Source organism: Oryx dammah, unplaced genomic scaffold, assembly GCF_014754425.2.
Source record: "Oryx dammah isolate SB20612 unplaced genomic scaffold, SCBI_Odam_1.1 HiC_scaffold_16, whole genome shotgun sequence".
Taxonomy (NCBI): domain Eukaryota; kingdom Metazoa; phylum Chordata; class Mammalia; order Artiodactyla; family Bovidae; genus Oryx; species Oryx dammah.
In genome coordinates this window covers 26260062-26284972 of record NW_024070200.1, presented here as the reverse complement: position 1 = coordinate 26284972, position 24911 = coordinate 26260062, and the positions used below count along the sequence as shown (strand labels likewise).

At 39.2% G+C, this 24911-nt stretch overlaps 1 protein-coding gene across 2 annotated transcripts in view; it reads left to right on the top strand.

Moving 5' to 3' along the window:
- AKAP6 (A-kinase anchoring protein 6) overlaps positions 1-24380 on the top strand; it is a 389020-nt gene extending 364640 nt beyond the window's left edge. For both annotated transcript variants that reach the window (XM_040257143.1, XM_040257142.1), the window contains exons 13-14: positions 12095-15497; positions 20786-24380. In XM_040257143.1, coding sequence (XP_040113077.1) covers positions 12095-15463 — 3369 coding nt within the window. In that variant the 3' untranslated portion in view covers positions 15464-15497; positions 20786-24380. The remainder of the gene's footprint in view (positions 1-12094; positions 15498-20785) is intronic.
- The last annotated feature ends 531 nt before the right edge of the window (positions 24381-24911 follow it).

The window sequence follows — 24911 nt, the reverse complement described above, 5'->3', positions numbered from 1 at the left end:
GGTTTTACTGAATAATGAGGGAAAATGATTAATTTCATGGGAGGAATGACTTTAATTTTGGAAACAATAAAATAAAACCTTTGTTACCCGTAATATAGAACCTACCAGCAGATAAACATAAGCGATCTCTGTGTATCTAACTGTTCCTCACTCTTCCTAATAACAGTGATGACATCTGCCAGGAGAAAGTCTTTGAAAAATATTTTTGAGATGATGCTAGTAGTAAAGAACCTGCCTGCCAATGCAGGAGGCCTAAGAAAAGGAGGTTCGATCCCTGGGTCAGGAAGATCCCCTGGTGGAGGGCATGGCAACCCACTACAGTATTCTTGCCTGGAGAATCCCATGGACAGAGGAGCCTGGCGGGCTACAGTCCATAGGGTCACACAGAATTGGACATGAAGAAGCGACTTAGCACACAAACATGGAGGTCACCTGGCTTTATACTTCCCTGATTAGTTGTCATTTATTAAGAAAAAAAGAAAGAAAAAAAAGTAGCCATGCTTTATGTAATTAAAGTATGCCTCACTCTGCACTGACTTTAAGCAAAGCAGAGATAACTTGCAAATGCTACCATTGTCGCCTGCTTGAAGTAGCAGATTAGGCAGGTCTGGCCTAGGTAATTAGCTCCACTGGCCATAATGCCTTGCCTCTCTGGACTATAAGCTCAACATATTCTCTTAGTTGCCCCTAGGGGCCCATATCTGAAGAGTTTAGGGTTTGAAATTATTTTTAGTTATTTTTTACATTGAAAAGGATTTTAAGAGATTAAGGTGACACTTGGCTTAAAGCTCAACATTCAGAAAATGAAGATCATGGCATTTGGTCCCATCACTTCGTAGGAAATAAATGGGGAAACTGTGGAAACAGTGTCAGACTTTATTTTTCTGGGCTCCAAAATCATTGCAGATGGTGATTTCAGCCATGAAATTAAAAGACGCTTACTCCTTGGAAGGATAGTTATGACCAACCTAGATAGCATATTGAAAAGCAGAGATATTACTTTGCCAACAAAGGTCCATCTAGTCAGGCTATGGTTTTTTCAGTGGTCACGTATGGATGTGAGAGTTGGACTGTGAAGAAAGCTGAGCGCCGAAGAATTGATGCTTTTGAACTGTGGTGTTGGAGAGGACTCTTGAGAGTCCTTTGGACTGCAAGGAGATCCAACCAGTCCATCCTAAAAGAGATCAGTCCTGGGTGTTCATTGGAAGGACTGATGCTAAAGCTGAAACTCCAGTACTTTGGCCACCTCATGTGAAGAGTTAACTCATTGGAAAAGACCCTGATGCTGGGAGGGATTGGGGGCAGGAGGAGAAGGGGACGATAGAGGATGAGATGGCTGGATGGCATCACCAACTCAATGGACATGAGTCTGAGTGAACTCTGGGAGCTGGTGATGGACAGGGAGGCTGGCGTGCTGTGATTCATTGGGTTGCAAGGAGTCAGACACAACTGAGCAACTGAACTGAACTGAACTGAAGCCTCTAATATTCTTTTTTTTTTAATTTACAGAATTAATTCACATTTTGAGATCATTTTTCCTCTAAAATGAAATTTACATTTCTTTGATTTGGGAACCTTTGATTTGGGTTACAGTTTGAATTAAGGTGCTGACATTTAAAACTCTCAAGAGCCTCCTTCATGAGAACCCAGGACCAGAGCTTCTGTTCCAGTCAAGACTGAATTTTTATATCTAATCAGATCTCAGAAGCCTTAGTATTTTTCCCTTGAGATCTCAAAAAAGAAAATAACCCAGGGATTCTACATTTTTAACATTTCTAAGTACTCTAGGAATCAGAAGTATAAAATTTCTTAGAAACTTACTTCAAAGACATTTACTACCTTCTAGGAAAATTCATCCTGAAATTTCAAGCAACTTTTCAAGCATCAAGCATAACTTCTATACTCTCCATTCTTTGTTTATGTAGAATAGTATAGTTCTTGAACAGTGTAGTTCAAGGGAGATATTCTAGCAATTGTGAGATTTCTCAGTTTTCCTTAAGTCTAAAAGAAGCTGTCTTTAGAGGAGACTACTAAAACAGAACTGTAAATCTAATCTGTGTGGATCACAATAAACTGTGAAAAATTCTTAAAGAGATGGGAATACTAGACCACCTGACCTGCCTCTTGAGAAACCTGTATGCAGGCCAGGAAGCAACAGTTAGAACTGGACATGGAACAACAGACTGGTTCCAAATTAGAAAAGGAGTACGTCAAGGCTGTATATTGTCACCCTGCTTATTTAACTTATATGCAGAGTACATCATGAGAAACACTGGGCTGGAAGAAACACAAGCTGGAATCAAGATTGCCAGGAGAAATATCAATAACCTCAGATATGCAGATGACACCACCTTTATGGCAGAAAGTGAAGAACTAAAAAGCCTCTTGATGAAAGTGAAAGAGGAGAGTGAAAACGTTGGCTTAAAGCTCAACATTCAGAAAACGAAGATCATGGCATCTGGTCCCATCACTTCATGGCAAATAGATGGGGAAACAGCGGAAACAGTGGCTGACTTTATTTGGGGGGGCTCCAGAATCACTGCAGATGGTGATTGCAGCCATGAAATTAAGACACTTACTCCTTGGAAGGAAAGTTATGACCAACATAGACAACATATTAAAAAGCAGAGACATTACTTTGTCAACAAAGGTCCATCTGATCAAGGCTATGGTTTTTCCAGTAGTCATGTATGGATATGAGAGTTGGACTATAAAGAAAGCTGAGTGCAGAAGAATTGATGCCTTTGAATTGCAGTGCTGGAGAAGACCCTTGAGAATCCCTTTGAGGGATCCCTCCTGCAAGGAGATCCAACCAGTCCATCCTAAAGGAGATCAGTCCTGGGTGTTCATTGGAAGGACTGATGTTGAAGCTGAAAGTCCAATATTTTGGCCACCTGATGCGAAGAGCTGACTCATTGGAAAAGACCTTGATGCTGGGAAAGATTGAGGGCAGGAGGAGAAGGGGACAAGAGAGGATGAGATGGTTAGATGGTATCACCAACTCAATGGACATGAGTTTGGGTAAATTCCAGGAGCTGGTGATGAACAGGGAGGCCTGGCATGCTGCAGTTCATGGGGTTGCAAAGAGTCAGACACGACTGAGCGACTGAACTGAACTGAAATCAAATCAAATCAGATTTAGAAAGAAAAATTAAGTCCTTTAAGAAAACAAATCATAACTGACCTTCCAGTTAATTATGTTAAACATTGGGCCAATCAGGTGATAAACTGAGAAAAGCAAGAGATAAGTTTGGTTGACTTAAGATGGAAAAGAGATTAAATGATATGTACCATTTTTAGTCATTTCAACATTTTTTTTAAGTTTTTTTTTCTCTGAATGGTGAGTTGTAATCACAGTATTAGAATTCAGCAGAAACAAACAAAACAAGACAAGCAATCCATTAAAAATAGGGATAATGCAGTGTTTGCTCTTAACGTGGACCTTTTGAGAGTGAAAAGACACAACATTCCCTCAACTAATAAGTACTTCATAAAGGAAGCAGATCCTGAATGTGAGTGAACTCCGTTAGCTGATATTTGACTTTTCAGGCAGGCTTCAGCATGTTGGCAAAGCTCACTTTGTACAGGAAGCTATCTCAGGTTGTGTTCGTAGAATTCAGTCTGAAAGTTGGAAACTCCTATGCTGTGTCAGTAAACTTCATTTGTTTACAGAACTGTTCACCCCTGCTTTACCACAAATATGCTTTATAAGTTTTTAAAAATTGTAGGTTTTATTAATGGGAGATCCTTATCATAAAGGAAGGAACTAGACTGTACTTTTCACTAAGGTAAAGGTGAAGCAAAAATTACATCCCAAGGCACAAAACTCAAATGTTATCTCAACCCTTGACAGTCAAAAGGCAAAGACCAAACAGAACAATGACAGAAGAATGGGGCCAGATGTTATCATTAGGGGGAAATTCTTTATGCAACTCCACCTGTGGGTATGTTGTTGTCATCCAAATAGGTTTACCATATGGTAGTAGTAGATAGGGGCTTCCCTGGTGGCTCCTGCCAATGCAGGAGACATGGGTTTGATCCCTGGGTCAGGAAGATCCCCTGGAGAAGAAAATGGCAACACACTCCAATATTGTTTCCTGGGAAATCCCATGGACAGAGGAGCCTGTTGGGGTATAGTCCATGGGGTCGCAGAGAGTCAGACATGACTGAGTGACTAAACAACAGCAACAAGGCGATAAATAAAGTGTAGAAAATGCCACCATCTTATTGTGATTGGGTTTTTAAAACTTTATATTGAACTGTTTTTTTGTGAGTTTTTTTGTACTTCATTTTATTGGTTTCAGTTCTACACAGTACTGAAGAGATCAGATAAAGATATTCCTTTTATTTAAAAATCTCTTCCCAAGTTGTTCTTTAAATTCATTTTTAAGCAATCCTAATTGTAGACACATTCTTGAAACTCTGGGGAAAATTTTCTGGAAAACAGAATAATGACTAAGAAGAGAAAAATAAACTAGTTTTCCTATTCATTCTATTCTGAATATAATAAAAATTTCAGTGTTTATACATAAAGCAATATTTAAGATAAAACAATTTATTTTCCAGTAGAAGCAAGTTATTTTTCTAGTTACTTCTAATGAGTTGCATGGGAAAGTAACTTTTTGCTACAGTAGATGCTTAATGAATAATGATTTATATAGTAATTACTTGTTTTAAAAAATAGCTTGATGCAAGGCATTTGTTGGTTGCTACCTAGCTTTAAAACACCAACGCTGAGGTTACTACACCTGAGTTATGTCAACATTTTGACAGTATCTAAGTTTCTTTAATTTACTGGCACAAATGTGTTGCTTCTTAGTCAAAATAGCACTGTAAGACTGAAATTATAGAAAGAAGTGCTTTTAGTTTGTGTATCCTTCTTTCTCCTATAGAATTGTTTCTTACAACCTCACAATCATTCGTTTATAGAACCTCAAAGTTCTTGGCAACCTGTTCTTTACACACAAAATCTTATTTAAAAATATTAAAGAGGATTTTTGTTTATTTGTTTTAAATAGGCCCAAAGTCAGGATGGGCTACTAGAATTGAGGGAAGCGGTGTTAGAACAATTGAAGAGTTTCCTGTATGTTCTGTGTCCTCCATGGTTTCCCCATTTGTGCTCCCTTTTCAAGACTGGTGCTGAAAGACAAGGAAGGTGGTAAATAGCACCTGGTAGGACCAGGTTCCCAATCTCAATAGCAGTTTTACTGTGGAACCTCGATTTCTTCAGGTTACTATCAAGCGTATCCTGTGCTCCTTTCCTCTCCAACCAGCCTCCAGGATATTCTCTCTCAAAGGGCAAATGACTTTCTTCTTGCTAACTCAGTGGCTTTGCCCCTCTCCTTGTCCTCTCTGCTTCTGTAACACTCGTAACCACCTGCTGCTTTCAGAGTCTTTCTCTCACAGGTCCCAGAGTTTCACACCAGTCCTACCTGGATTTTCCTGCTGTGTTCCTTTTCCAGGTTGCTCATCCTTCCTTTGAAGGTACCCACAGAGCTTGGTTCCCTTTGCCTTTGCCTCTTACTGTTCCCTTGTCCTGCAGTGGCCCCCCGCCCCCCGCCCCAACTCTATCTGATGCCTTTCTCCTCAGTGTAGCCTATAAACCTTTAGAATCATAGACAGTCAGGCCTCACGTGGCTAAACCTAGGGCAGGGGCATTTGTAGGGTGAAAAGAAGCAAGACAGAGCTGTGGGACACACTGTCATTTAACAGTTGGCTTGCATGAATTTTATGAGGCTTAGCATCAAGGTAATCAAAGGAGGAGAAAATTTCAAGAAAAATGGAGTCAAATGCTGCGGAAGAATGAAGTAACATAAGGGCAAAGGAGGATCAGTTGGTCTGGGCTGTCAGAAGGTCACTGGTGAGCCTGTGGCAGACTCAGCAAATAAGGGCTCTTTTGATCACACTCTCTCTTCTCACGAGACTTTTGCATTGAAATGAGTGAAGGTGAACTAAGAGAAGTACTATGTGTGTACTGAGTTACTTCAGTCATGTCAGACTCTTTGCAGGGCCCTCCAGGCTCCTCTATCCATGGGATTCTCCAGGCAAGAATACTGCAGTGGGTGGCCATGCCCTCCTCCAGGGGATCTTCCTGACCCACAGATTGAACCTGCGTCTCTTATGTCTCCTGCATTGGTGGGCAGGTGTTTTTACCACTAATGCTGCTGGGAAGCCCGAAGTACTATCCACAGGATGCTTTGCTCGTCAACATTTCTAGGAGTGATGAACATGCATTCAGACCAAAGAAGCCTGGAATAAAAAATTATCTTTATTGATAATATATGTGCAGTGATGTACATGAGTTCAGAAATATCTGTTGTAATATTTTTGTAAGAAAGGTCCTCAACAGAGTGATGACGTCCTGTAACATTTGATGGTGTTACAGGTTCAGAAAACTCAGTAGGACTGAGGACTGCTGTTTGCTGGTTTTGTTTTTAAATTGAGGTGAAGTTAACATAAAATGAATCATTTAAACAGAGCAATTCAGTGGCATTTTTTATTACATTCACAATGTTACATAACCATCACCTCTGTTTCCAAAACATTTTCATCACCCCAAAAGGAAAGCCTGAACCCATTAAATAATTGCTCCCCCTTTTCCCCTCCCACAAGTTCCTGGCAACCAATTTTGATCCCGTCTCCATGGATTTATCTGGTCTGGGTATTTTATGTAAATAAAATTATACAATATATGACTTTTTGTGTCTGGCTTCTTTCACCAAGCAAAATGTTTTTGAGGCTGCTAGCTCATAACTGAGAAGTAGCACCAGTTAGAAAGTCATACATTTCTCCACGTGGTTTTGTCATGGCAAAAAATCCTAAAAACCTTTCCCAGAGTTCTTCAGCATTTCACGAGACCAAAGACATGTCTTTTGTTTGCTCATTAAATAATTTTTTTGAGAACCTGCTTCGTACCAGGCCGGGGTTTGGGTGCTAGGGCACTAATGGAGACAGCACAGAGAAGCTGCTGCCCTCATGCAGTTTATAGCTAGGAGGAAAACCCCTGATTCACAATGTCAAACTTTCTTTTGTTCCTGGTTCCTGTTGAAAAGTAAGGCAATTTACTTTAAATTTACTTTAAAACAACATCTCATGGATTTTTCATTTTCATCTAATTCAGAATATCTGTGTAGCCAAGACTGGGAAATATGTTCACGTCAGTACCCATTTTAGTGAGATTTGTGAGCTGACTTTGGATTTTACTTGTCTGTTTTGAGTTTCTGATCAGCTTTGTTATTGAAAAAGAACAACAGTTTTTGATCATTAGTATGAGATAGACCTTCAAAGCATTTTCTGAGCTGAGACAAGTTACTTTAACATTATTGTCAATCTGATAGATAGTGAGCAGGATTTGATTGCTCTAATGTGTCAGTTGTGATAGAATTTCACAGACAATGGACCTGCCTTTTGAAAAAAAAGATTATTTTCTGGAAATAGAAAGTCCTTGAGCTATAGGGCCTGCCGAGGGCTGGGCAGGCATCTTTTCTCATCTGGCTATTCCTAAGGAATATGCTCAGTGAGGACATGCAAAGACAAATCCACCCCCCATCTCCAGTGCAATGGGAGTAAGTCAGGGACCTGATTAATATTGATTTCATTGGATTCCATGCATGTGGTTGCACTAAAGAATTTAGTCAACCAACCACCAGTCTTAATGCAAACCTTGATAGGGTTATTTAACACTCAACTACTCTGTCCTCCTCTATTTCCACAGGCAGTATTTGCTATAGCTGCTATCCTTGTATCCCTACTATGTGCCAGGCCCTCCCCCTAGGACGTCACAGACTTCTTTTCATTTAAAGCTCCCAGCAGTCTCTAAGATGGACACAATGTGCTCTGATTATCTTGAACAGATAAATGATGTAACTGAGGCACACATGGTAATTAACTTGTCCAGGATCATACTGCTAACCTGTAAAGGGGGAGATCTGTTTGCTCCAAATCCCACAATGGTTGATAAACAGCGAACATTTTTGCTTCTGATCCTATTTTATTTTTCATCTATATTTCTTCTTGCTAACTCTGAATCTGTTCTCTGCCCATCGAAAGGCAGAGTACCACAAGCTCTGAACTCTCATAAAAGCTGTCTGTTTGTTAAGGACTAGCTCTTTCTTACAGTTGTTGATATTTTTGAAAAATTTCTACCTATCTAGTTTAGGAAAATAATTATGCATCTAATGATCAGACACTTTGGTTTTTTACATTTGGAGGAGGTGGTGCTAGGCAAAATATTCCATCAAAAAAGCAGAGTAAGTATATTAAGGGTAGAATTTTCCTTCTTTAAATTGATTCCCCCACCCTTATCTATATATCATTTTCTCCCTCCTATCCAAACTTCCCTGTATTCTGCTTTTTGCTTTAGGGTAAATATGCTTATCTTTATTCAGTTATGGTTCTCTATGTTTTTGATACTTTTATTTGTATGTTTTTGTTATGTTCTACTTTCTTGCAAATAAACCGCACCTCCCAGGGCTTTGTAAGTGGTCTTGCTTAGTAAACTCTTGGATCTGGAATAAACAGGGGAACACGGATGGCAAGACCTCCTAATGGTTTTGGCTGTTCCGAGCACCAGAAATTTGACTGGAACATTCAGTTCATCCTAGTCTTTTTGATATACCTTAGTTATTCAAAAGTTGCATCTCTTTAAAGGAAATTAAAGGAATCCAAAGGCAGTTATATCAGATCTCTGTTGGATTATTGTTTTATAGAATGTCAGGTTCCTTCATCTCCACTCTTTTGCTGATAATGTGTTTCTCATCACATAAAAATCTACCATTTAACTTAAAATTTTAAGAAAAGCCTAGAGATGAAGTCCTGGGATACCTGACTCAAAGTCACGCACGTGCAGAAGGAAGTTAATTTGGATAGGTATTACTTGCTGCAATTGGAATCTTGGTCATTGTCATCATCATCATAATTATTTTCTAGCCACTTTTAGTTTCTCTGTCTATATTACACTAACATAAATAACCTGCCTCTAAGAATAAAAACAAAACAAAGTTACACCAATTGATTCCACTTGGTCTTGAGCAGATCTGCAAAGATGTGTGTGTGTGTGTGTCTGTGTGTGTGTATGCACACCTGTGTGTAATTATATACAGAGAGTCCTTGGTTTAGGCCAGAATTCTGCACCAGTGAAACAGGTTTATGAATGAAAAGCCTTTGCACAAATGGATTTAACTCAGAATTATCTCTGAAAAGGCAGCCTCGCTATTGGAACTTAATGTACTACTCACCATCCTCTTGGTTTCACAAATATTCTTAGGGTTTTTTTGTAAATCCATGTTTGATTTATCACTTTATCAAAGACAGGGAACATCTGAGATGTTTTATAAAGCACCAGATAATTCCTCTAGAAAAACAAAACAACAAAATATGCTTAACTAGCTTGAGGATTATTTGCTATATTGGGCTATCCTCAAAGAGAACTTTTGACCAAATAATTTTCCAGCCAGTTATATCACTCTGTACATTTGTCTGTTTTTGAAGGCAACTTTTTAGTTATATAAATGTTATAAATGTCCTTCCTCTTGGAAACTTTCCCTACTTTTTTTTACCCTCAGGGTATATTTTATGTTTGAGGTTAAATCTTGACGAAATGGAGATTTTACTGAAAATATTGACAGAATTTAATTCATAACAGAAAAGAGTGAACGAGGGCAGAGTGATCAGCTCTTCTTTAATATGTAAAATGTAAAGTCTAAAGTGAATGATTTTCTAATGGGTCTTGTCAGATATTCCCTGGAGTTGACATAAAAACTTTTTTGAAATTACAATCAAGTTAAGAGATTTATAGGAAGAAAGAATTAGGAAAGGAAAAGGACAATATTACAGACAAAAGTTTAATCTTCTCCTATGGAAATCTTCCACTCCAACTACTTTATTGAGTGAAAGATTTGTTCTTGTAGATGCTGCCATGCAAGTTTTATGCTTTTTGTGGGCATGCATTTGTAAAGCCACAAAGGCAGCCTTTGGTCAGAAAACAACTGTGTCATAGAAGGCAAGTCTGAGTTACAGGCGTCCCTTGGGCTCAGCTCCTGGTGCCCATCCAGGTGGCATGGTTCCTGCAGCCAGAGTGAGCCCCCAGGTTTGGGACCCTCACGGAAAATCTGTACCTCTAAATGTTAAAGTCAACCTGAGAGTTACAGAGAGAGCTCTTTTGAAAGACAAATTCAGTTATTTATTAGCATTCTCAGAGTCCAGTGTTGCCAAGATAGTATTTGAAATTAATGTACTATTTGATTAGACTGACTGATTGTTTCTACAGCTAAAGATGTTAACATTCACTAATCGTACTAACTGGTCATTAGTACTTCCTTTATCAGCAAGCAAAGAATAAACAGAAATTCTAATAAAAATTCATCATGGTGAACGCACCCCATACCTAAGTGAGCATGATGATAGCCAGTGAACTATATTAAGTGCTGTAAAGTTGGTAGGAAAGATTCTGTTAGAAAATTTAAGAGTACCCCTCAATTAATGTTTACTTTGTATCTAGACTCTTTTAAACTTAAGTAGGCTGTACATTAATCTCTTACATATCCAGTGCTAATGGGTATTTTATGCTTAATGTGTTCTTGTGGTATCCTTCCACAAGAAGGAAGGACTGAGAGCTTCCTAGGAGAGCACTGTGAATGTGCTGCTGGCGAAGCCTTTTTTCCCACTCCTGAGGAAGAAAAGCAGCATGGCCTGTTTTTCAACCAGATTGTCAAAATAATTCTGAGTTGTAATTCAGAGATGCTGACCTGTTAATACAGTAAGACACCTCTCTCTACGCACGTCATGGATCCCTTGTGATTTTAAGAGCAAATTGAAAGGAAAGATGAGGAGAGAATGAGGTAGGCTGGGAAAACCCTTTATGAATTAACTAAAGGCCACTCTCCATGCACTGACTATTCCAGCTGCTTTATACTGCCTGCCTCCTCAGCCCTCCACAAGCTTTAGCTCACTTAATCCTCCGAATAATCTCTGAAGATGGACAGTGCTGACCCCCTTGAAAAAGTGGTGTGAGGCGATGACTGCCCAGAAAGGTTAAGCGACTTGGCCAAGACCATGCCAAACCCATTCAGCTTCTGTGTCCCAGAATGTGTCACGCTTCACCAAAGAGGGTAAAAATCAAGAAATCCAAGGAAAGAACAAGAACTCAACTGTGCAGGCAGAAAGCAGCCTAAGAGAATCTGGGCTGCTTCATTCATGGAGTCAGGAAGTCCTCAGATAGTTGTTATTCTAGGGCTGGAGTTGGGCTGGAGGGGGAGGGTTCTGCCTGGACTTTATATAGGGACAGTATGAGAGAAGTGAACAAGGGATCAAGGATCAAAGTGGAATCTCTGTGACAGAGAGCAGGGAAGAGAGAGACTGTGAGAACAGTGACTAATGACTAAGAAGCTACCCTGCAGTACTGGGGCCCGAGACTCAAGTCCAGGAAGATGTGGGTAAAGAAACCAGTCAGCTGGTGCTCAGCTTGGGTGTGATTGGGAACAGGGTCACATTCTGAAGAGGAGGAACCCTAAAGGGAAGGCAGTGGAAAAGATAGACTTATGAGAGCTTCTGGCCAGTGAACGGCTTTAGATAGCTACGACTCTCTTCTCTTTCCCCAGAAGCTGCATGAAGTGGAGAAATCAGGAACCAGAAGCAAGAGGGGATTTCACCATATGTGGGTACAGATAGTACTCCATTATGAACTCCAGAACTGCGATGATATTAGAGTGAATGTACCCTAAAAGATGTCACAGGCTAACCTCTTTTTACCTTTATTTACCTGACAGTTTTATCTTCACCCAATCCAAGGTTAAAAATGTAGAAGAAATCAATAGGAAATAGTTAATTCCATAAATTACATATTTGACTGTAATAATCTTACATTTTAATCTATGTTATTGCCCCCAGTGACAAATTACTATTGATAGAAAAGCCTCTTTCAATAATTTTGGATGTTATTCCAGAGAGGAATAGAGCTGATAATTATGCTATCTTTCAAATTCATGCTTGGGGCAAATTTCTTTCCTGACTCTTCCAAGAGATTTTGAATGGATAAAATTTTCATGCTTGTGTTCCCTAATTCTTCTGCTTTTTTTTTCCCCTTTCTCCTACACAGGAGGCTTTGAATGTGATTGATCCTGGCTTGATGGACCTAAATGGGACGAGTGAGGATGCCTTGGAATGGGATGAAACTGACATAAGTAACAAGTTAATTAGCTTGAACGAGGAATTGAATGACCTTGATCAAGAATCCCAACCTGTCGTGCCTTCCTTAAACCTTGAAGAGACAGGTAGGGAGAACCCGAGGCATGAAGAAGACGCAGGTGGCCACGGGGCATCTCAGTATGCGTCAAGTATCACTGCCCCATCCAGTCCGCACATTTACCAGGTCTACAGCCTCCACAATGTTGAGCTCTATGAAGACAGCCCGTTCCTGAAAAACAATCCGAAGTTCACTAGCATGACGCAGCCTAGTGTTTTAACTAAGAGTCTCAGCAAAGACTCTTCCTTTTCATCTACCAAATCTTTGCCAGATCTTCTAGGGGGTTCCAATTTGGTGAAGCCCTGCCCATGCCATGGAGGAGACATGAGCCAAAATTCAGGCAGTGAGAGTGGAATTGTCAGTGAAGGGGATACCGAAACCACCACCAACTCTGAAGTGTGCTTGCTCAATGCAGTGGATGGGTCCCCAAGTAACCCTGACACTGAACATCTGGACCCACAAATGGGAGATGCAGTTAACGGGTTAGGGCAAAAGATTAAAGACGAGGAGGAACGAATTAAGCTCCCAAATAGCTCTCAGTTACCCATTTCACCAGTGGGTTGTATAAATGGAAAAGTTGGAGATTTAAACAGTGTTACCAAACATACCCCTGATTGTTTGGGAGAAGAATTACAAGGAAAACATGATGTGTTTACATTTTATGATTACTCGTACCTCCAAGGCTCAAAACTCAAATTACCGTTAATAATGAAGCAGTCACAAAGTGAAAAAGCACATGTGGAGGATCCCCTGCTTCATGGTTTTTATTTCGATAAAAAATCCTGCAAATCTAAACATCAGGCTGCAGAGTTACAACCAGATGCACCTCCCCATGAAAGGATTTTGGCAAGTGCACCCCATGAAATGGATCACAGTTCATATAAAAGTGGTGATGTAGAGAAGACATTTACTGGCATGCAAAATGCCAGACAGCTCTCTCTTTTATCTCATAGTTCGTCTATTGAGTCTCTTTCTCCAGGGGGTGATTTATTTGCATTGGGCATCTTTAAAAATGGCAGTGACAGCCTCCAGCGAAGCACTTCTTTAGAAAGTTGGTTGACGTCTTATAAAAGCAATGAAGATCTTTTTAGCTGTCACAGCTCCGGGGACCTAAGTGTGAGCAGTGGCTCAGTTGGTGAACTGAGTAAAAGAACATTAGATCTCCTGAATCGTTTGGAGAATATCCAGAGCCCTTCAGAGCAGAAGATAAAGCGAAGTGTTTCCGATATCACTCTTCAAAGCTGTTCCCAAAAGATGTCTTTCCCTGGCCAACTGTCACTGGACGTGGCATCTTCTATTAATGAAGACTCGCCAGCATCTCTTACAGAACTAAGCAGCAGTGATGAGCTTTCTCTTTGCTCGGAGGATATTGTGTTACACAAGAACAAGATCCCAGAATCGAATGTGTCATTCAGAAAGCGCCTTCCTCGTTCGGTGGCCGATGAAAGTGATGTCAATGTCAGCATGATCGTGAATGTCTCTTGCACCTCTGCCTGCACTGATGATGAAGATGACAGTGACCTCCTCTCCAGCTCAACGCTCACCTTAACAGAAGAAGAGCTGTGCGTCAAAGATGAGGACGATGACTCCAGTATTGCAACAGACGATGAAATTTATGAAGACTGCAACGTGATGTCTGGGCTGGACTACATAAAGAATGAGCTGCAGACCTGGATTAGACCCAAGCTTTCCTTGACAAGAGATAAGAGAAGGTGTAATCTCAGTGATGAAGTCAAGGGCAATAAGGATGTAAGTAGTAGTGAGATGACCAATTCCTCAGACACTCTCAACATTGAGACCCTTCTCAATGGCTCAATAAAACATCTCTCTGAAAATAATGGAAATAGTAAGAATTTACCCCACACCCGTGAGTTAGGGACGAAAGGTGAAAATAAGAAAAATATTTTCAAAGTTAATAAAGATCCATATGTGGCAGACATGGAAAACGGCAATATTGAAAGCACTCCAGAAAGTCAGAAGGACAAACCGACTGAAATTTCAAAGGAATCAGAAAGTCTTGGTTCAGCTGGGAAAAGGATTTCAGAGAGTGAGCATTGTAAGTGCAAACCAGTTATGGATGGCTCAGATGAATCAAATATTGCTGGGAAGGAGTCTGTTCCCCAAATGGTTAGACATGTCCCAAAGAAATGTCAAAACCACCACCATTTTGAAAATCAGAGTGCTGCTTCTACTCCCACTGAGAAATCTTGTCCAGAACTGCCTTCAGAAACCAGGGTTATCAATGGACAGGACTCCGATGTACTGAAATCGTCATCTAATAATGCACCGAGTATGGCTGGAAAACCTGCTGGTTGCTGCCTAGCACGCGAACAAAATGAAACAGAGGAAAATGTTGCCCCCAATGACAATGTTTCCTGTTGTGACTGTGAACCAGACATTTTTCATCAAAAAGATGCCGAAGATTGCTCAGTACACGACTTTGTTAAGGAAATCATTGACATGGCTTCAACAGCCCTGAAATGTAAATCTCAACCTGAAAACGAGGTCACTGCTCCCACTTCATTAACTCAAATCAAGGAGAAGGTGTTGGAGCATTCTCATCGGCCCATCCAGCTAAGGAAAGGGGACTTTTATTCCTACTTATCTCTCTCCTCGCATGACAGTGATTGTGGGGAGGTCACCAATTACATTGAAGAGAAGAGCAGCACTCCACTGCCAACAGACATGACTGACTCTGGCTCGGAAGACAAGGAGGACGCCGAATACTTCTTCGAGGCCTGTGTTGAGGAGGACCCTGCTGAAGACAGGCCCTGTTTCTCTGATGCTCCTCCAAATGAACCTGCAGATCCCACCGAGGCTGCAGTACCCCTGCTAACAGGAGCAGGCTCTTCCGGGTTCAGCGATACTTCCCTCCTCGCCAATAATGCAGACACAGTGGCCCTTGCTAGTCCTCCGAAAGGAGGTGATGTAGGAAAGGAAGTGGATGGTTTACCCCAAGCTTCTAATGTCCATGGAGAAAGCGCAGAGGTCACTACTCCTTCAAGGCTGGGCAGTGAAGAGGAGAGTTCAGAAAACCCAGGTGAGTCTGCAAGGCCAGAAGAACACAATGCTTCTTCAGCCCCATCTGGAGTTCCCAGACTCTCCTCAAAGGCGAAGCAGCCAAAGGACAAGGCCTCATGGCATCCCAGCCCCACAGCTTTAACCTGTGAAGAGAATCTGCTAAACCTTCCTGAAGAACGACATAGAAATATGCATAGGTAGAAGGTAACCCTCTCCAAGCATGAAAATCATCTCACTGAAAGGTACGTATAGTCCTCACGTTTCAGTGTATATTTAATATATTGTCACTTATATATTTAATATAGACAGACTTAAAAAATATGAGTTTTAGTCAACAAAGCTATGATAGGAGAAAGGACTAGTCAGGATGGCTGATCATGGCAGATATTTATCTGAATAAGGTATTTAGATGGAAGAAATACTCCCAACCATGCAAGTAACTGCGAAGCCAAAGGGGGAAAAAATAGTCACCATTGACATTTTTAGTAACATTACTTTTATCACATCATTATGCCAAGAAGAATCAAATATTTGAGGAAGTAGTCGAATACAGTAGAGCCTCAAATTCTTCCATTAGGGGAGGAAAAGGGGTTCTCCTCCAGATTGCAATTATACCCTCTGATCAGAATGCATGCACAGTGCTCCCCGCTTCAGCTTCTGTGCACCGCCTGCTCCCTTCAGTGCCTAGAGATGAACAGTGATTAAGTTAAAGCTGCATCTCCGGATCTGGGCCTTCCTTTTACGCTTCTGTCTAATGTAACTATCATCACATTTACTTCCCTGGTGGAAGGCTGTGCTGTCACAGCTCCTAATCACAACCAAGTCTGAGAATTCAAACAGGAGGGGAAAGTTGATGTTAAGGAAGAGGCTTTTATTTATCCACACAGAGACTGAGAACAGGCTCCGAAAGCAAATGCGGAGAGAATACATGACAAGTTAATGGCGTTTTGATAAAAACAGAATTTTTGAATTTTGCCTGAAGGTGACAGGCTGATTTCCATCCATGTTTTTTTTTTTTTTTTTTAAAGAAAGTCATTCTGCTCTTCGTGTTTAATAAGACAGCTACTGATTGATAATTCTGATAGGATGATACAATTCTAAAAGTGACACCGAAACTCTGTTATTTCCCATTTCTAAGCCTCAGTGATGAATATATTTTCTCAATCAAGTTTAGAAAAGAAAATGTGAGTTTTTGAATTGTGAGAGTTGTATTTCACCAAAGTATGAGGTACTGACTGCCATCTCCACCCCCTACTCCAGAAGCTTAATGCAGTAACCTAAACTCGTGCTATAGGAAATGAATTACAGAAGCAATCTACCCTAATTTGTTAACTTATTCAAATAACAGTTATTATACTTAACTATGCTAAAGATTATCTTTTTTGTGGCAGATTGTTTATTTTTTGATGAGCCTAATTACTGATTTTCTAAAAGTAATTTACATTTATTACAAATACATCTTTTAAAATGTGACAGATAATGTTGTTCCCATAATGTATTATGAAAAAAGTTACTATTTAAAAACACATTATTTAATTTGAAAGATGAATGGCAAACATCATTATTTTTTTCCTGCAACACCTGTGCCCTCAGCTCATTAAAATGTGTGATTCTGTGTAGAGCTGCTAGAAATGGGGAGTGAGGGGGGAATCTATACCATGTATAGACCCTAAAAATAAACTCAGTATGCAAAATTGTAGGAAAGCAGCCCTACTTACTAATAGAGCACAACTAATTTTCTGTGTTTCAGACTCTATTTACAATTGGCTGCAAGGGAGAACAAAAGTAGGAGAGAGAGAAATGTATTTTCTGTGAAACATGTCCACCCTATAATCACATTCTCCATCAGTATGCAGTAAAACTGACCATTAAGGGAGAATAACTGCCATTCCATAAGCTGCTTCAAAACAAGTTCTATTAGAACCAATTGTACTGCCAGCTCTGCCAACCTCCACAGAAGGGCCGGTAGAGCCTGGCTGATTTTTGTTTTCTGCAAGGGGATCAAGGCTTGAAAGCAACACCACTCTGGGCGCAGACTTATGTGACGGTGACCCTCAAATCACCAGTCATGCCGAGATCTGGTCTCGAGAAGCTCGGGCACTGGAGAAACCTCTAGGGTGTACGCCTTCTTTTTTGACGCCCTGGGGATTTTTCTTCTCCCCTATTTGAAATGAAATGTAATAACTTGCAGCTCCATCTTTAGACTCAGGGAAGGGAATATGCTGATGGATCTGTGTAATCCTCACAATTTTACAGGCATGGACAGTGTAAAATTATCTGCCAGCCCGCCTGCCAGTTAACAATATTTTGTGGAGCCCCTGCGGTTCAATGCCTGGCCAATCACAGGCAATGGGAGAAGCAGCCAGATTTTATTTCTGCAGAACTCACATCGCCCCCAAGTGACTTGTTATCAGCCTAAGGCCATTTAGGTAGCCATATTTACTGGGCCTATTCAGTGTTCTCAGTTTCATGTAGACAGAACATCTGGATACATAAACTTTTCACCAGTCATTAATGCTGGGTACCTGGGTGTAAGTATTTACATATTGTTAAAATACTACCAGCCAGGACAAGTTATTTAATCTCAAAATGTTGACACACCTTCTGTGTTGAATGTTAGGAATGCATAGTAAAATTAGATGTAAATATGAGGTTTCATGTCTATGAAAGCTTAATTGTTGTCATTGTTCTCCCTTTAAGATTCAGAAAAGCAAAAAGAAAAACTCCACATCTTAAAGCCATATGAAAGCTATCACTTGGGATGCCCTTTTTATCAGGAAAATAAAGTTCACCAAATTTGTTTTTTTTCCACCAGAAATAAGTTCTCAGAGGATGAAATGATTGCAATGTCTTCTAGAAGAGCTGTAACTTAGAGTAGCAGTTATAGTCCTCAAGAGAAACAAACATTTCTTTTTTGCAAAATTTTTGAAACAAGTTTTTCATTTACTGTGTTCTAATTAAAAGCCCAGTGAATCTGTTTGAGAAATTTTAACTTGCTCTAACACGGTACACATTTGCACTGATTTCCAGGTACACTGCTGTGCCTTTCACTATTTTCATTAATGTATCATGTTTCTACAAACATAGAGGGGTCAGTTATAGCAAGTCACATCAAAGAAAGGTAACTGGATAGATCCAGATATTTCTGCCTAATTTGAAGGAAGCATATATGTCTGGAGAGCCTCCTAGGACCTGCCTAAAAGATGTACTTTGCACTAATCTTTTTGCTGTATTCTGACAGTTATTTCTTCATAATCCTCATCATAAGCCTCTGACCTTTGGTGAATGATTTAACCCTAAACTTCAGGCTGGGTAAATCCTGTGATACAAAAACTGAACTCATCACATGCAGCCAGTGTATACTATTTTTTTCCTTTGGTTCGCTCTGATTTTCTGGGGTTTTTTAGTGTGGGAGGGTGCTGTATTTACTTAAGATGTACATATTTCCTTCAGAAATTTTTTGAGCTTTATTGCCTTTCCTACTTTATCAGTCTGCAAAGAAAGGCCATATCTAGAAGGCCATAGATTTTAGGCAAGTACTTGTATTTGTGCATGCTCAAATATACATATACACAGTAGACAGTGCTGCTACTCAGTTTTTATAAACTGGGAAAGCTCTAAAAGCAACATTTCTCGTGTACACAACAAATTGTTATTCTGTAAATTGGAATAACATTAAGTGTTTAATATGACCCAAAGTTGACCAAGCAGTTTAGGAAACTACTCTTGGTGGTAGTGTATTAATTTTCCCTAAACAACATAGATGTGATCTTATTATATTTACCTTTAAATCACTTTAAAAAATCAAAGTTCTGTTGGATGTGAAGTGCTTTTTTTCATTTCCTAGCACTTCAGAATAACGAGCCCTGCCACGCTAAATATCAAAGATTTTACTGGGCATCACCCATCTCACATGCACTCCCACACGACACACACACATATACACACACCCCAGATCTTTGTCTCAACCAGTTTATCCTGACCCTTTCCAAATGGGCCAGATTGAAAGTTTTGATTATCCAGAGGAATTTAAGTACTGTCATTTAGTAAGCCCATATTTGCCTCACCTAAGGATTCCCTACTCAGTGGCCAGATTTCAAATGAGTCATGTCCTCAGCATTTGAACAATGCACCATGCCTTTCTTGAGTTACTGCGTTACTTTACTGTAACAAATTTCATCCCATCTGTTCCTGTCTTTCTCTCCCTGTTCTTGATAACTTGCCTTTACTCCCCAACATTGTGTGGCTTCAGCCAAACCACATTTGCTCGTTTTTCTGGCTCTTGAACAGGTTGCAAGATTATAGAGGAAGAGAGCAAGACAGAAAGAATGAAAGTAGTTCTAGAAGGACCATAAAGCAACCTGACATCAGACTTGAGAATTCAGTTTAAGCCCCTACAAGCAAAAGCCTGCTATATTTGAGAGCTAGTCAGAGCACCTACCGTAACTGCATCCTGCATTGCCTAATTTTAATTGTTCCTCATACTCAACAGGTTGATTTTAGCCACTTAGAAATATGAAGAACCAATTGAGTTTGTAACAAATTTGTATCTGAGCCATCAGATATACAGAACTAATTGAATCATTCTCATTTGCACAATGCTGTCAGTACTTTAAATGAAATGCATTCATATTTGAGCTAGAAGCCCCAGTTGTATCCTTTCATAGGTAAGGGGCTGAAGGATTTGTGTTTATCACATTTATGAATATTTCACCATTGTAAAATAATGGAATTGTTCAATCCCACTGTCACATGTATAGTGATTGAAGGAAGGGTTAAACCCAAGAGTCCAGACTCCCACTCTGTAAATCAAGTCAAACTTGACAATTATTTTTCTTTAAAAGGATGTCTTTTTTAAAAACAAAGCAATCGATTTTGCACAATGATTCTGAAACATTTGAGCTGTTACAAATTTATTTTATGTATCCTTTCATTTCAGAACATCAGCAAGCATTTCTAAAATGGTAGCCTTCATCAGTTCCTCAAAGGGGCTCAGTTGATACTTTGCTGTGTCACTTGGCATCGGCAGCCTCACATTTTCGTACTGATTTGAAGCTATCTCAAGTATTCAAAACTGAGTTCACAAGCAGAGGGCTTCCCTGATGGCTCAGCTGGTAAAGAATCCACCTGCAATGAGGGACACATGGGTTTGATCCCTGGGAAGATCCCCTGGAGAAGGGAAAGGCTATCCACTCCAGTATTCTGGCCTGGAAAATTCCATGGACTATGTAGTCCATGGGGTTGCAAAGAGTTAGACATGACTGAGCAACTTTCACTCACAAGCAAGAGTAGATGAGATCCAGAAAAAAAGTCAAACTTGATAATTATTTTTCTTTAAAACTGTTTCTTTTTTGAAAAGCAATCTATTTTGCACATTGATTCTGAAACGTTTGGGCTATTACAACCACTTTATGTATCCTTTTATTTCAGAACATTAGCAAGCATTTCTAAAATTGTGGCCTTCATCAGTTTTGCAAATGAAACAGACACTTCTGAAAGTTTTTCCTCTCACTTCTTTGTCTCTTGTAGGTAAGCCTGGCTGCAGCTCAAGGGTGGCCTCACCCTCCTCCCTGGGCTGGTCTCTGGCTCCATCGTGTCACTGCCGTTTGTTACATTGACCTCTCCCCAGACGAATCTTTCTTCTGAATGCGGTTGTCCACATGAGCCTTGTGATCTGGATGTGCACTGGTTCTCTTTAGGTGATTGTCTTTGAAGTTCAGCAAAGCTGCTTGTTCTCCCATGGATTCCTGTCCCAAGCTACCTCTGCCAACCCCACCTCTCCAGCAAGACTTTTCAGTTTGCCTTCTCCCCTCCCCATCTACTCTTTAAAATTCTGCAGTTCACCAAATTGTTGGTCCATTAAATTCACCTATCTGGAATGAACCCCCCACCCCCCGACTCCCTGCTCTGCTGGTGGTACTTGACCAATCTCATGTTTCAATTTTTATTCTTTTTAATGGTATGATGCCTATGTTTATGGAAAGAGATTTACCTGAAAGGCCAATATTTGATATTATGGCAGCAAAGGGAAGAAACACTGGTCCTTCTTTCAAAGTTAAGCAACTTTTAAAAGCACCATTTTATTTATTTCCTTTTAAAATAATCTATGCAGCACTTCAGGAAACAACTATATGGTGTTGTATATTATAAACTGGTGACATTCTACTATTAAATTATGTACAACATTTTCTTTTTTTATGCTTCTTGAGGTGGTAATGAGAAAAAAGTTTTTTAAAAAGTGTGCCTTGCTGTATTTCTTATACCATTTATTAAAAAGCTGCTTTCATGGTAAAATTGTGTTGGTTTGAAAGGAGGAAATAGCAAGGTTAAGATGTGTGAATAATTTCTGTATATATGTATAACCAAGTACAAACATTGATGTATAATGACAGTACAAAATGCTTTCATGTTTGTGATGTCTAGTGATGTGGAAAATATAAGCCTTAAATCCATTAGATTGCATGGCAATTAAAATTGGCATAATAAACATAGTTTATTGGGGGAAAAGGAAAATTAGTGATCTCTTTTACCTGTGTTCTTTACCAAATTATTGCACCTGATTCTGGAAAAATGTGACATGTAGCAGCTTCCAAAATATTCATATTGCATAAGAGATGAAGCTTTCACAATTTTAAAAATCTTTCTGATCACTATAAAGATCTTAGAACACAAATGATTAAATGCCAGTTCCCCTAAACCAATAAAAATTTATCTTAGATTTTTTAATTTATATTTATCATTGATGGTGTAGTTTTGGGTTTCGGGATACCTAGTATATCTTATATTTATGTTATATAATTCTTTTGAATGGATTTGATAGAAAAAATAGTAGAAAAGTATAAAAAAGTTGATTATTTTTTAATTTAAACTATAGATTTCAAGTGTATTTATTTTGTGTAAAAGAAGTTAGCTAAAAAATACTCCATTTGGTCTTTACTTGCTCTTGTTAAATGTACTTATGAATTTATATCCTAATGCCTACTAAAGTGCCTGACACATAGTAGGTACTCAATAAAAATCTGCTGAGTTGAAGTATTGAATTAGGTAATACGGATGACATCTATCTATTCATTTTGAGAAAGCTACACTAAAACACATAAACAATTAGAAAAAAGATGTAATGCAATATAAAACCACACATACTGTGTAATCAATTTATATCAAAATTTTAAAAATGGTGTAGATTCATATAGTCACAGTAATGACAATCATTCATTCACCTGATAATTCATTAATATCTTTTATTTGCAAGGCACTAGTCTAGACATTGGGATGCAATGATACCAAAAGCCCTGCTCTTAGGAGGCTTAGAGACAGAATGGACGAGGTGAACACAGGGAGACTGAGTAGATGTCCCGCAGCTGAGGAGGAGAGCAAAGTGGTGAAAGAGGCACCAAGAAGCAGCACCAAGAAGCAGCAACAAGGGACAAGAAGGAAGAAAAAGGTTAGAAGGGAGCAGGAAGTTAGGCAGTAGGAGATAGTGAAGCTTAACTGCAGGGATAGGAGGAGAGGAGGTAAACGGAGAGACTTAATGAAGAGTCTCTTCAAAAGTTAAGTTGGAGCTTTTGAATGTAATATGCTAAGTAGTAAGGAAAGTTAATAGTATCTTTGTTTTGCACCTGACTTTTTTTTTTATTAGTAGAACCTTATGAGTGCCACACCAAGAACATTTTTTAAATACTAGTCTATAATTCCGCCACTTAATAACTTTTCATTTTGTTTTGCCCCATCTTTTCCATACATATTTCTAAATCAATGAATCATTCTAGGCTCTGTAATGGGTAGTAATTTGTTCAAAAGGGGTTTGGGGCAGACATCTAGCTGCAGGATACACCATGATTATAGGTGGGAGAGATTAGAGATCAATGCCTCGTGGAGAAGCAGCTGTAGACTATAATAATCTAGGCTCCCAAGGATCCTAGAGCTCACAGGGAGAGCGGCCAGCCTGTAGAGAAGAAGCAGATCGTGGAGACTCTGAATCTCCTTAGAGGTATAGTATTATTTTATATACTGAGACAACCTAAATTTTCTTGGATGGTAATTAAGAATGCCAAGTCTAAGTCTATTGTAAAATATTTGAAGAACAAACTGACTGAGCTGTTCTATTTACCAGTTATGTGCTCATTGAAGACTCTGAGGTATTGAAAATGTGTGTTTTTTAAGTATCTATTTAGTATTAACACTGAATTTGTAGCATGACTTTCAGGTTTATTGAAAATGCTTTTTCAAGTTGGAAGGAATGAAATATAGCCTCAGTCTTTGGCTCTGTACACAACCCTCCTAGGCACTCTTGAAAATGGTCACACCAACTCTTCCTATACGTTTTCGATGTGACCATTTCAGTGTGTTCATTATCTGTCAAGGCAAGTTGTCCCACCATTAGACACGTCTCTCTGTAAAAAAGTTGTTTCTTAGGTTGCTGAAATCTGCATAGTTCTGCTTCCCCTTGCCTTTAATTTGGTCACCGATTCGAGTTCTGTCCTGAGCAACTGCTCAGAGTATTTCTGCCCCTTTCTCCTGGCAACCCTGAAGATAAAATTGAGACCAGTTACTCATCCTCTCCCAGCTGCTCTGATTTCTGTTGTTCACTTCCCTCTACCACCCTTCATATGTCATGATTTTCAGATCCATTTCAACCTGACTGAATGTTAAGAGGCAGTATCCTTGAAACTGAGGAACTGTCTCCATCATCATACATGTAGAAAAAATATCTGAACATTTAAGTGGTAAGTTTTCTCTCAGAATATATCCAAGATATATGTTTATTCTATTATTGTAAATTTCAATAAAGAAATAAATAAGTAAATAAATAAGAATTCATTACTTCCTTCAGTGCCCCAGTCCAGTGCCGGAGTCATCTTGAATATTTTCCTTACATCAAATCCAACTTAACCTGTTTTCATATAGCAGAATCCCCCCCCCCTTCATTTACTCATTCAGTCATTCAACAAACATTCATGGAATGCTTACTTGCGGCAGTGTGTTTGGCGTTTGAGATGCAAAGGCAACTAAAATGTGGTTTCTGCCCCCAAAGTGTTTACAGTTGTTTTGTGAAAGTGCCTTTCATGTCCTTGAATAGGGTAATTTCTCTAGATTAAAAGAGAAATTTATTTTGTTTGTTTCATTTATCTTGTTTCCTATCTTGTTTCCCTACATTTCCAAAAATCCTGTGAGCAAACTAATGTGAAGAATTATCTGGGTTTGACTACTAGAAGAAGTAGAGTTTTTTATTTGTAAGTTTTAATTATAGAAAAAAGTACATTTCAGATTTCTGGTCACTGAATAAACATACATCTTATGCAATAACAACAAAAACAAAAACATCTAATTTCAGGGCTTTTGAGAAGCTGAGCTTAATAATTTTGTTGTGTTTTATTAGTCCAACTTTAAGTTTTACCAGTGCTGTAACTTTCCTGGGGAAAAATTTGATAAAAATACGAAAACACACTAAAATGATTCAGCTATTTCTTACAAATCAAATTATTTTCATTTCTAAATAGAACTGATATTATTTTGTAATTCTAACAAATACTTTATTTTTCAACCACTATATAAGTCTTATATTGCAAAATTTTCCAAGTTGAACTGACTAAATTTACAGCTGTCTCTTTTCTCTATGTATTCTTTTATTCCCATTTTTATTTTGAAT